The 13,389-nt window shown below is 39.0% G+C and overlaps 1 protein-coding gene across 1 annotated transcript; it reads left to right on the top strand.

The window, feature by feature from the left end:
- Positions 1-2,442: 2,442 nt before the first annotated feature.
- On the top strand, positions 2,443-8,088 carry LOC121505021 (G-protein coupled receptor 26-like). The gene is made up of 3 exons (XM_041780142.1): positions 2,443-3,113; positions 3,415-3,528; positions 7,851-8,088. The coding sequence occupies exons 1-3, from the start codon at positions 2,443-2,445 to the stop codon at positions 8,086-8,088; spliced, it is 1,023 nt and encodes a 340-aa protein (XP_041636076.1).
- Positions 8,089-13,389: the final 5,301 nt, after the last annotated feature.

Raw genomic sequence — 13,389 nt, forward strand, 5'->3', positions numbered from 1 at the left:
AAGGGGGACTTACATCATCCGCTGCTGCTTTGTCGCTCTGCTTTTCTGACTCAAACACGCATGAAGAAACACACACTCTCAGAGCTGGAGTGGCTTCATTACAACTGGAATACAGAAAGATTTCTGTGATTGTGGTGCGATAAAGAGGCAGTCACTTCACATTTAGCTCGCATCAGGATTCCCCAAGGTGCATTTAGTACTGATTCACCTAATCACTTTAAAAACGCCCCGAGCACAGCAGGTCCGAGTGAAGTGAAATCTCGGATACTTTTAAATCCTAAATAAATCAAACTGCTAATTGATGGGGAGGGGATTCAGGAACAAGCCCTCACACAGAGTGGGAGTATGAAGAGAATCAAACTGCTGCAGGCTGTGTCTGACCTCAGTGAGTCACCGTCTACACCGGCTCCTCCAGATTTGGACATGACTCAGAAACAAACATCTCTGAAGTGCGCTCCTATTGCTGCTAACAGTGTGTTGCTACAACTTGGCTTAGGTACCATTTTAATGCTCCTAGTTTTAAGCCATGAATTAAAGGAGCAGTGCTTACATTTTTAAGAGCTACTCATAGAAAACACAGTGAAATGTTTTAGCATCTCACATGTTTAAAGGTCCTATGAAGAATTTTTAAGGTTTATATGAAACAAACTGAAATTAATAATAATGCCTCTATACTACTTATAAAAGCAAACAGGGCAGTCAGCATAAAGCTGGGCGTTTCTTTATGGTTATTTTTTAAGCCTGAAACTGCGGTTGCTAGAGGGTAGGGGCCAGACAAAGAGATTGATGGCAAGCTATGTTAATTTTCACTTTTTTTCCCCTATTTTGTGTTGCAGTTAATAATTTCAACTTAAATCTGAATCACTGATGTGGACCTTATTTCAAAATAAGAGGTTTAACCATTTCAAAGTTACATCCTGAGAAAAGCTCTAAAGTAAATGGATTTTTCAAAATAAAAGCCCTATTTGATTCAATTAAAATTCCTTCAAATCTCTCAAGTTAACCTAATTTCAAAATAAGAGATTCAGCCTTTTTAAATTATGTTTCTTAAAATTGCTTGAAAGTAGACTGGTTTTCAAATTAAAGCCCCAATAATTTTAACTTAAATTCTTTTGAATCTCTAATGTGGACCTTATTTCAAAATAAGAGTTTCAACTATGTCACAGTTAGTTCCTTAGAATCTCTTTTCTGTAGAATGATTTTACTTTTTTTTCTGATGAAATTCATTTGAATCTCTGAAGTGGACTGGATTTCCAAAATAAAAGCCTCTCCAGCACCAGCTCGAGGACTAGTCCTTTATGAATGGAATATCCCACTTTGCTGGGATTGCTTGCATCCAGCCTGCTTTCAAATTTCTTAAAAATCTTTGTCTTGTTTCAGGTTTTTTCTTGAGCTCTTTGGAAAATTAAGAACATTACAGGTTGTTATTTTGACACAACATAGAAATAAGTGGGGATCTTAAGAAGACAATTAAAAGTACATAATAACATGGGGAAACAGTCAAATTAAATGTATGGAGGTATGTGTGTGCTTTAGACTGCCACAAAAATCCACCAACGTGTTGTCTTTGTAACAAACCTTAATGACAGACAAACAAACAAACACCCTGTACTGATATTCTACTGAAAATGACGCCCCTACAACATATTTTTTTTGCAGATTATGAGAGTGAATTTACAGTAGCTAGGGTGGCTATAAATAATTCATTTCAGGGGATCTATTTGCCCTCGTGCCTCTCCAGCTCTCCGTCTGCGTGTGCACCTGCTTCCATTCGGTCACGGCAGAAGCGCCTCCAATTATCCGCGAGCTCATCTCTGGGTTTACCTCCAGACCCACATTGATTCTGAGAGAGAGTGTGATCAGCGCTGATGACACGTGAACGCAGCATGAGAATAACTTGTGCGGAAGAATTAATTTGATTTTAGTTGAAGAAATCACAGAAGAATCAAAAAGAGGTTTCATATTTTGATATGTAGGGAATGCAGGGTGACTTTGGATGTTTACTGACTAGGACAAGTTGTTCCCTCCTCCACGTGACATGCAAAGATGATGGTTCACTTCAGTGGGCTCGCTGCTCCCAGCTCTGGTCTTCCTCACTCCCCTTCAGAACTGGTTCTGTGTGGATGTCAAGCGCCTTTTAGGAGGTGGTAGCCGATGAGGGACATACCACACATACACGCGCACTCTGCTTCACTTTGTAAAGGTTTACTTTAAGGATTTAAAAGGAATAAAGCTGCAAATTTAAGGAGGAGAATGCTGGGGGCGCCTGCTAGCTTCAGCACTCTGGACAGCGCTCGTGGAAGTTTGAGAGGACGGTGGCGCGCGAGGATTTAATTGAAATGAATTTAGGGCGCTGCTTCAGGGGTGAAAATGGTTGATTTTGAGTTTGTATCATCAACAAAATGCGCAGGTAACCTAAGGGTGGACCTCCTGGAGTGAGACATGGACTTTGCTGAAATTATTTTCGCTTTGTTCATCGTCGTTGTCGCCGTCGTCTCACTGTTGTCAAACTTGTTGGTACTGTTATGTTTCGTTCACAGCACCGAGATCCGCCGGCAGGTTCCCGGTGTCTTCACCATGAACTTATCCTTCTGCAACATCCTCATCACTGTTTTAAACATGCCGGCCACCCTGGTGGGGATTATCCGGAACCAGCAGCCTTTTGGAGATTGTGTGTGCCACACAGTGAGCTTTCTGGAGACTTTTCTCACTGCGAACACGATGCTGAGCATGGCGGCTCTCAGCATAGACCGGTGGATAGCGGTGGTCTTCCCGCTCAGCTACTCCACCAAAATGCGCTACAAGGACGCGCTCATTATGGTGTGCTACTCCTGGCTGCACTCCTTCACCTTCTCCCTGACGGCGCTGCTCTTCTCCTGGGTGGACTACAGCCACGTGTACGCGTCCTGCACCCTGCAGCCTCGCGAGGAGGGCAGCGACAGGGTGAAGTTTACAGTGTTTACGGTGGTTTTCCACGCCACGAGCTTCATGCTCTCGCTGCTCATCCTGTGTTTCACCTACCTGAAGGTGCTCAAAGTGGCCAGGTTTCACTGCAAGAGGATTGACATAATCACCATGCAGACTCTGTTCCTGCTGGTCGACATTCATCCCAGGTATGGGTCACGCAATGGCTCAAAAAACCTTCAAGGATGCCAAAATGTTCCATACTTTGAGAATTTTTCGATATATGTATTAGTAACTTGTATTAGTATTTATAAGTCATATTTTGGACCAAAAGCTGAGAAAATAGAAAGAGAACACTTAAAATTGCACAATAACACTGGCAACATGTCTTTGTCAAATTGTTGCCAATGTATTTGTGCAATTTGGACATTATTCAGGAGACTTTCTGCATTTTTAAAGGAAAATTAAACATGAAATTATACTCCTGATTTTGCAATTGCATTTTTACAGTGTAAAACAAAGATGTTTAGCTGAACAAAAGAGGAGAAAACAGAGAGCCACAAAGAAGATCAGCATCTTCATCGGCTCCTTCATCATCTGCTTCGCTCCTTATGTCATTACAAGGTAAGCCAACTTAAACCCCTTTCTAAAGCTTAAAAGATGAATAACCCAACTAAAATGTACACATTTTGCACATTTATGCACAATCTGACGCAAAATAATGAGAAAATTATTGAATTTTTCCACCTGCTTCTTGTGGTTATTTTCTCTTAACCATGAAATGCCTCATTAGTCGCCTGTATTATCCTGTAAACAGCTGGCTTACAATGCTGCTTCCACAAAAAAAAAAAAAAAAAAATCAACACAGAGAACAGGAGAGTAGATACAGTCCGCATGATAAATAATGGGCCCCTGAGAATAGAATATCTACTTCAGGGAACCTGTTGTCAGCCAGATGTGCTGCTGATGATCCATCACTTTGACATGTGTGGTGCTGCACATGCAGGAGGATAGAAGGAGGGCACTTTAACAAGGAAAAGTGTCAGACAGAATTGGAGTAGCCTCCTGGCCCAGCTCACACACAGGAAGTAACCTGAGTGAGAGTTGGAACCCAAAATCCAATTAGATAGTTCCCGGTCGTGTTTCTGGTCTACTTTAAAGTATATAAAAACATGATATAAAACTGATATAAACATCAGTTACAGACAGTGAAAGTGTACCATTGTTCTCTTTTGCAGGTGTAAATAAGGTGGAATAAATCAAAACACATCACTCAAATAGTCACTTTAAAATAATGTGGGCTCTATTATTATTCTTATGAGAATAACCAACATCAAAGTTTTTTTTTAATGCCAGCATTTATGAATACAAGTAAAGGATTATTACTAATATTGCTGGCATGTTAAATCTTCCATGCAGCCAGTGAAATCACAAAGTCAAAAAAGTGCTGAATTTTTTCAACAATATTTTTCCTCAGTGTTAGCATAATAGGCTTCTTGGTGCCTGTTTAATTTGTTAATTATTCTAAAGTGTGTTCTATGGTGGCCCAAGTGCAAAAGATATAGACGTCCTCTAGGATGCTCTTAAAATCATTAAAAGATGATAAAATAGGCTAGTCTCTTTCCAACAGTTGCCTCATTTTACCTGCTATTTACTTTGCTTTAACCTAAGCATTAATAGTAACCTGTATACAAGACGCACAAAGAGCTTTGTAGTTTCTGAAGTAAAGCCAAATTTGACAGTAAACTGAACTTGCATTCTTTCTTAGGACCAGCAGGGGAGACTTTCGTCTCATCTGTTTTCTGTTGCCACAGCCAATGATTATACAGCCTTACTCGTAATGTGAACAAACATCTCTCTCTGGAAATCCAGATCATTTGGCTCAGTTCACCTAGCAACCAGTCTTTTAAGGTCCAAGGCGGCTTTTCATTAAGTGCCATTTGGGCTTTTTTAATGTCTTAAATAACATCGAAAATGCAATGAGCCAGCTCTTGGGACCAGCTAGTTTGCAAACAACACATCGCTACAGCTCGTAACTTATCATCTTGGTTTGAGATGTAATTTCAATCTGTCAGTACCTCACAAGGTTAATTTGCTAGTAAGCATATCGCCTTAAGAGCATGTTTATGACATACTGAGGGATAAAAGCAGATTATCTCAAAACATAACTGGTTTTGTTTTTGTCCATTATTACTGCTGTCACATGGGAGTGAAGATTCTTTCAACTAGCTTCATTCTTTTGGGTCGAATAGGTGGGCTTGGTACCCTAAAAGAGGGGCGTCAACAAAATATGATGGAAAAATGAATTATTTGTACCTTTCCCAACTCTTGACTTTGGAAATGCAAATAAAAGTGCACCTACTGAATGAAACTGAACCAGACCACTTAGTGGAGACTTAAATTTACTGTTTGATAGGTTCTGGTTCTACTTATCCCAGAGACGTTTCTTGCTTGGACTTAGAGAGTTCTGCATTGTTCTCTACCCTCCTTACTGTGTGGAGTCCCCCAAGGATTAAGTTTGGGGCTGCTTATTTTCTCGCTGTACCTTCTCCCTCTGGGAAAAACATTGTATCTCATACCACATTTATGCAGATGACACATAAAATGACCTGCCTTTAAAAAGATACGATGCTAGCTCACATACAGTAAGTATCTGCTGGTTTGTGTTACTAAAGAAATTATGACGTTTGGACCCATTGGAACAGGTTTGTTACATTTTAGGTAAACATGTTTTATGCATTTTATTTTAATGTATTTTTTCCTTCTGTGTTTATTTCTGCATTGGTTCTTCCAGCAGAGCACATTTTTATGCATAGATTGTTTTATGAAAAAGTATTGCATAGACAGTGCCTATAAACCCCCCCTTGGATGTTAATTATACTACCCTTTTAATGACTTTATAAATCAATTTGGCTTTTATGACACCCCCCCCCCCCCCTAAAAAAAACAAAAAAAAAAAACAAAAGACCATCTCTGATGTCTCTGTGAAAACAGATTTTTACAAAGTAATGTCAACTAAACAAACATACAGTATGTAAGGTAAAATGAGTTATTACATAAGTATTCACCTCCTTTAAAGTGACTTAATTCAACAGAGGTCCAGCCAATTGGTGCTACGCATCTCACAATTAGTGAAATGGGATCACCTGAGTGCCATGAATGTGCCTCAAGTGATTGTAGTATAGAGACACCTGTGTCTGGAAGGCCCGGTCTCTGGTTAATCAGTATTCCCGGCTATTGTTACCCCATGAAGACAAAAAACCACCCCGAGCAACTCAGGGAAAAGGTTATAGAAAAATGTAAGTCGGGATTGATACAAAAATTTTCCAAGGAACTGAACACCCCCCATAGTTCAGTTAAATCCATCATCTAGATAAAGAAGGAGTATGGCACATGTGTATATCTGCCTTGATCAGACCGTCCTCACAAACTGAGTGACTGTGCATGATGGAGACTGGTGAGAGAGGCCATTAAGACACCTATGACTACTCTGATGGAGCTACAAGCTTGAGCAGCTGAGATGAGAGTGTGAACAACTGTTTCATCACCAGTCGAAGCTTTATGGGAGAGTCTTGAAGAAAAGTCATATTAGATCTGGTCTGATGAGACCAAAAGGGTGCTTTTTGGTCATCAGACAAGACGTTATGTCACCACAAACACACCATCCCCACTATGAAGCATGGTGGTGGCAGCATCATGTTGTTGGGATGCTTCAGTTTAATTGACATTAATTTGTAGAAATCTGTTTTCACTTTGTCATAAAATATTTTTTCATCAAAAAGCCAAATTATATTAACTATTATTTATTTATAAAGTCAATAAAAGGGTGAAGCATCCAAGGGGATGAGTACTTTTATAGGAACTGTGAATGACAAACTGAGCTTTTACTTTGAAAATCTCAGACTGCGCTGTTTATCTGACTCATTCTTCATATGTGAACAAAGATATTTGCTAATATAGGCAAGCCTGGTATTCTGGGCAATCTGAAAGCCCTTATTTGTTAGCATATACAGTGCTTAACAAATTTATTAGACCACCTGCCATATTTGTCTCAGAGACCATCCAGCATCATGAAGTGCTTTAATGCAGACTCTATCATTTTCAGTGAGCTCTCCATGTTTTACCATTTTGAACAGGAATGAGGAATTTCAAACTGACTTCACCCAAATTTGAGCCGGCTCACTGGGCTTCTCTGAGAAGTCAGAAATGAATCAAGCACAACATTCAACCACTAAAACTAATTTTTCTGTTCAGGAATGCAAGTAAAAAACTATAATTTGACATATTAATCAAGAAATAATGTACTTTACTATTTTTTTTTTGTAAATCAGTAAATTTGAAAATTCATGGATAAAAATAATAATTATATTTTAGCATTAAAAATATCATTTGGGTTAAAGAGCTTCAACATATTGGTGTATTAACCATTGCAGAAACATAAAAAATGATTTTGGTAATTACCAGTGCTGTTAATTTAGGCATAAACCTTACTTTGGTTAGGGTTAGGGTGGTCTAATAAATTTGTTATGCACTGTACAACAAAATGAAAATCAAGCTGTCACACAGCCATAATGGGAGTAAGCAAACCAGTTGGTGACATCACTGTAGCTCCATTCATGTCTTTTACACAATCTTAGTCTCCACCACCAGTAACTAATTGAGAGGAATGGTAAAACTTCCTGCTGCTCTAGGAATAACTACAATAAGATTGAATAGTCTGACCTGAAAATTAGAAAAAATGTAACCATTGATTTTAACTAGTTAGACACTGAAGAAACAAAAACTCTATTGTGCCTCAGGATAATAATTTTCATATGGTCCCTGGTCCTTCTTGATTCAGTAATATACAATTCTCTAACAGTTCACACATTTGAAAACTCAGGAACAATGGAGCTCTTTGAGTAAAATGTCTTTTGTTATGTCATGCTTCTTCCTCCACCCTTCAGGTTGGCAGAGCTTCTACCCTTCGTGGATATCAACCGTCGCTGGGGAATCATCAGTAAGTGCCTGACATATAGCAAGGCTGCGTCGGACCCCTTCGCCTACTCCCTCCTACGTCAGCAGTACAAGAAAGTCCTGGTTACTGTCGTCAACCGGCTGCTCCGCCGTGACCTGTACCCTTCGTCTGGCCATAACAGCTCCTTAGACACGGAGAACGACTACTGCCTCCAGAGGATCAGTTAATGGCGAATGCACGGACATGACAGATACGCACTACCAGCCAAAAATAAAGGTTGCCTCTTGGAAAAAGGTGGGCGGAGGAGAAGAATGAGGAGAGAGACAGGGAGGAGAGTAAATTGTTAGGGAGGAGAAAGAGAGCGGACAGAGGGGACAGATTGTGGGCGGGGGTTGAAGACAGAGCTAAAATAAGGAAAATGGTGGGTGGAGGAGAATGAAAGACGATGATGAGGGGGAGGATGAACGGGCAAAGAAGGGGGAGACAAAGAGGGCAAAGTGGACGATGTTGATGTTTGCTACAGACCGTATCGGCAAACAAGGGATCCATGTTTCATCAACCGTACGGATCAGATGAATCAATGCCATCGAATCAGTCACAGGTTCAGATTAATCTCAAACTGAAGGCCCACACTGCTGGAGACTTGAAAAAAAGTGGCCTTTTGTACTCTTCCAACCACTTTATAATGACTTTAGCAAATCCACTGATGTGACCTTTCTACTGCCACAGAATGCAGCCAAACAGCCAGAAGGTTTGATAAAGGCGCTGGAGCAAAGATTTCAACGTTTGTACCTTCATTTCATGGATATTCTGTTAGGTGAGGAGACTCCACTGCTTTACATTAATGCCATGTTCTGTATTGACAACACTAGACTAATTTGCAGTGTCATGTCAGTCACTGAATATTGATGCACTTTGTCTAATTCTCTCAGCGCTACTATAGTTTCAGGAGCCAAAGGCGAGTAACATTTACACCATAGTGTTAAAAGATAAAGCTGGGGATATTCTGTCTTTTTAAAATACTAACAAATGCCATGACAAGACCACTCTTCATGATACTACTCTCTTAAGTTTTATTACAGTATTTATATTTCATCCTTAAGGTAAAAGTAAAAAAAAAAAAACACTGTTATTATTTATTTCTTGTGGGTATTTGATTAAAAAATAAAAACAGAGCCATTATAGAAATAAGCTGTTAGATTTAACTCAACATTTTCCATCATGTTAATGCTGCTTTGATTTAATTCAGCTTTCTTTTTACATGATTAAATACTGCTTCAATCTAGCCTATGTTTGCTTACATTTCACGACTGGCTGGTCAATCATGCTGCAAAGATTGCAATGAACTCTGGACAAGTCTCTCAGGAAAGTCTGCAGATAAGAGGACTCACAGAAAATACATAGTCCTACAATTCATTGTTAACTAATCAACAAATTAACAGTGTTGCAGTGTGGCATCACGAAGCACTCACATATTCACCTCCAAGTCCGAGCTAGCTAAGCTAGCTCTGAGGCTTGACTTTTGGGTATTGTGTGACTGATTACATCTTGACATGTGTCAGGAGTCAAAAAGCACAGACGGATGACATAGAATCTGGTCATTTTTTAAAAATCAAACATCTTTCAAACTAATAGTCAACAAAATGGAAACAAAATAAGTTGTTATATATCTGTGTGGCCTGGATCCCGTTGACCCTTGGAACAGTACCAATCCCTGGCCTGGTGGATTGGGACTGCTGCCATAGACTGTAGACAATGTTGAAAGAAGCCTATGTTATACCACCCCACTGAATATTGAAACTCTGTCAAAAACTCTGTCTGAAACTAACTTTACATCAGCATGGTAACAAGGCAAAGAGGTAGAGTTGAGTGAGTCTTAAGCCTGGCAAGCAGCTACACATTGCAAATTGCAGTTACATTAGCAATGCCTCTAATAATGCGTTAACCAATATCCTTTTGTTTTCCAACCAAAACTTACCATTTATTAAAACAATATATCTCTGATGCCCATAAATACATTCAATATTCCATCCAAAATTGTTTTTCGAACCAGGCTATAAACATTTTTATTTCTGGTGTAAAAATCAACACTTTAACATGGGTGTGTATGTGACTATGGTGCTTTTGCAGTGAGCCTCTAGTGGACACTCAAGGAACTGCATTTTCTTTGCACTTCCACATTGGCCTAATTTTAAAACCAGGGGTTGTTGTTTAATTTATCCACACTGATAAACCAGCCTTCTTTGAACCCCCTACCAAACATTTAGAATCAGCTCATGCTGCGTACTGATGCACATTTGAACAAATAGCCATAAAGAAAAGCAAGCAGGCTTCACATGCCTCTGCAGTTTGGGTGACAGCAACTGATACATTTACATACAGCCTTCACCAGCCACAAACACATAAGGTGCTTATTTTCTTTGTTTGTTCAACATCTTTTCTATAAATTTCAATTCCGTCACACTAGCCACACCAAGAATGGCAAAACAGGTGGACAGTTGCAAACCACAGTTAAAAGGGACAAAAAAAACCCACAAAAAAGTGGCATACCAGTTGAAGAGTCGTAAAAATTGGTTAAAAGTGACAAAATGGGCAAAAGGGGCCCAAAAATGGCAAAATGGGTCAGGGTGGCAAAGTGGCTAAAATTGGCCTAAAGTTGTCCAGTGGGTTAAATGTGGCAAAAAATAGGGCAAAAGGTGGCAAAGCAGGGTTAAAAATCAGCAAAATACAGCAAAAATTGGTTAAAATTGGCACAGTAGGTCGGAAAAGTTGAAAATATGGGATTGGAGTGGTAAAAAAGAACTGGCAAAATTGGCAAAATGTGGCCAAGAATGGCTAAATGGTTCAAAAGTTGGCATAAATTGGTTAATTGTGTCAGAAATGGGGCAAAAAGGGGTAAAACAGGGATAAAGGTGATAAAACATGGCAAAAAGCTGCAAAAAATGTTAAAACAGGCAAAATAGCTACAAAAAAAAAAGAAAAAAAAATGCAGTAATGGGTTTAAAGAGGCAAAAATGTATGACACAATTTTCAACTCCAAATGATCTAACTGTTAGCCAGGATGCTAACACCAATGCTACTGATCCCGCTCACATACATTGACATAATCATTGAATCACAACTGGGGATGGCCCATCAGTTTTTCAGGGACCCAGCTTATTCTGTGGGTGGCCCTAGGTAACATTGCAATGTATGGGGTTATACTTGTCACTGCGCAGCAAACCTTGATCCCACTATTGCCTCTATTAAAAACTGACGTCCTTGTTGATCCTCACAGTGAGCTGTCATCTGCCACAAAGCTTGATCTAAAGGAGTCACTTTAGTTCACTTGTCTTTTTTTTTTTTTTTAAAGATTTATTTTTGGGCTTTTTTATGCCTTTATTTATCAGAGGAAGGCCAGTGAATAGATTCGGAAACAGGGAAGAGACATGCGGTAAAGGGCCACAGGCCAGATTCAAACCCAGGCCGCCCGCGTACATGGGTAGCGCCTTAAACCACTCGACCATCTGCGCTCCCTCACTTGTCTTTTTGACCTTGTAAAAACATGGACCAATCCTGTTAAAGCAAGCAGAATGGCGTGTCGTTTACATGCTACTCTGCCACCTTATCTGTTAATCATTCCTGAGTCTCGTTTCTTTTAATTTAATCCAACAATTTTGAGGATTAAACTAGCACACTCACAACACTTAGGGTTCAGTCTGATATTGGGACTTTTTGTGGGATTTGTGAGTGCAGAATATCCCCTGTCTTATCCTTAAAATTGTGACTTTGTAACTGAATGTACTAGAGATAGCCCACTTTTGTACGACTGTGCTTTGTTTGACAGTTGACAGAGAAATGTTTCTATTTAAATGATGTTGTTATATCTATATTTTACACTGTACAGGAACAACTTTTGTCTAGATAAACAGGGAGCAGTGTGATGTAGCATAGGATGGCTTTCAAAGTGCTTTAAACACACTGTTTTGTGTTTGTGCCAGATTTGAATATGTGATTTTTTCCATTTTTACCAGATAGCTGCTTTTATTATGATTGAAAATCTGTTTTCTTGAATGTGATCTAAGCACATGTATTATTCCTCCTGTGGGCCACCCGCTGTTTTTGGCAGTGTGATTAGCTTTTAGTGGAATTTGTGCAATAAAAGCTGTCACTGATAAGCTATTAAAAAGATCAATGTTTTCAAAGCAGTGTCACTGAAACTTAATTATTCTCTGGTTTAATTTGTAAATTTAATCAAACAGCTCAGTTTTAAAGTCTTTAAAAATGATGATAGTCTATTCAAATGGCTCATTTTGGAAATAAACACAAAGTTTGATGTTGAGTTAATGGCTATGAGTTTTAATATACTGCTGCAGTAATAAATCCTAAAACCAGGAAATGTGTTAGTCTGCTAACACGTGTGGTTCTATCATCTTAAGTTCTGTAGGATTTCTGGTTATGTGCCCAAAATGAGGTCAGTGGTATACACAAGCTTGAGAGATTTTAATGTTTTTTTTGTTTTGTTTTTAGGAATAAGATTGTCCTCTAGGATTTTCCTGTATTTTGACTCATTCATTTTACCGTATACCTAACCAAACTTTTCAGGGCTAGCTGTCAAGAAGCATCCCCACAGCATGATGCTGCCACCACCATGCTTTACAGTGGGGATGGTGCATTAAAACACTATTTTGGTCAAATCAGACCAGAGAGTTTTCTTCCTCTTGACCATGGAGTCTCCCACATGCCTTAACTCTAGCCCAGTTTTAATTTGAGTTTTCTTCAACAGTGGCTTTCTCTTTTTCACTTTCCTATAAAGATTCGACAGGTGAAGAACTTGGGCAACAAATGTATACAGAGTTTCTCCCATCTGAGCTGCTCAAGCTTGTAACTCCTTCAGAGAAATCATCTCTCACTAGTCTCCGTCTTTACACATGTGCCATAATTCTTCCATTTCTAGATAATGGATTTAACTGAACTATGGGGGATGTTTACATTTTTTGCATCCATCACCTGACTTGTACTATTCAATAACCTTTTCTCTGAGTTACTTGGAGTGTTCTTTTTTCTTCATGGTGTAATGGCGGCCAGGAATACTGATGAACCAGTGACTGGACCATCCAGGCACAGGTGTCTCTATACTTCAACCACTTGAGACACATTCACTCTCTTTAGGTGATCCCCATTTCACTAATTAATCACTGTTTTGCCTGTTTTTTTTTTTGTTTTGTTTTGTTTTGTTTTTTTTTTTGGTTATTGACATTATTTGTAGAAGTGGATTTTTACTTTGATTTTAAAAATTGTAAAAAAGTCTGGTATGACCGTCGAAATAAACTTTGAAGCTTTATAAAAGAAAAAAAAAGAAAGAAAACAAAAGAAAACAAACAAAAAAACTCCTAAAATTGTTGATAGGACACATGTGATGTTGATCTCCACTTTGGCCCATAAATATAAGTCCTCCCTACAGCACTCTATTAAAGGAAATACAGCCTTTTCACTGCCCATCCTCCATCAGCTACAAACCTCCCTCTTCATCACATTGTTTTGAATCT

The sequence above is a fragment of the Cheilinus undulatus genome, linkage group 22 (genome assembly GCF_018320785.1).
Source record: "Cheilinus undulatus linkage group 22, ASM1832078v1, whole genome shotgun sequence".
Lineage (NCBI taxonomy): Eukaryota > Metazoa > Chordata > Actinopteri > Labriformes > Labridae > Cheilinus > Cheilinus undulatus.

What these genes read in the sequence shown, in the direction of transcription:
- LOC121505021 (XM_041780142.1), top strand. Translation starts at nt 2,443, where the DNA reads ATGGACTTTGCTGAAATTATTTTCGCTTTGTTCATCGTCGTTGTCGCC. An exon ending in CTGGTCGACATTCATCCCAG is followed by an intron (nt 3,114 to 3,414) that starts GTATGGGTCACG and finishes GCATTTTTACAG; the next exon opens with TGTAAAACAAAGATGTTTAG. An exon ending in GCTCCTTATGTCATTACAAG is followed by an intron (nt 3,529 to 7,850) that starts GTAAGCCAACTT and finishes TCCACCCTTCAG; the next exon opens with GTTGGCAGAGCTTCTACCCT.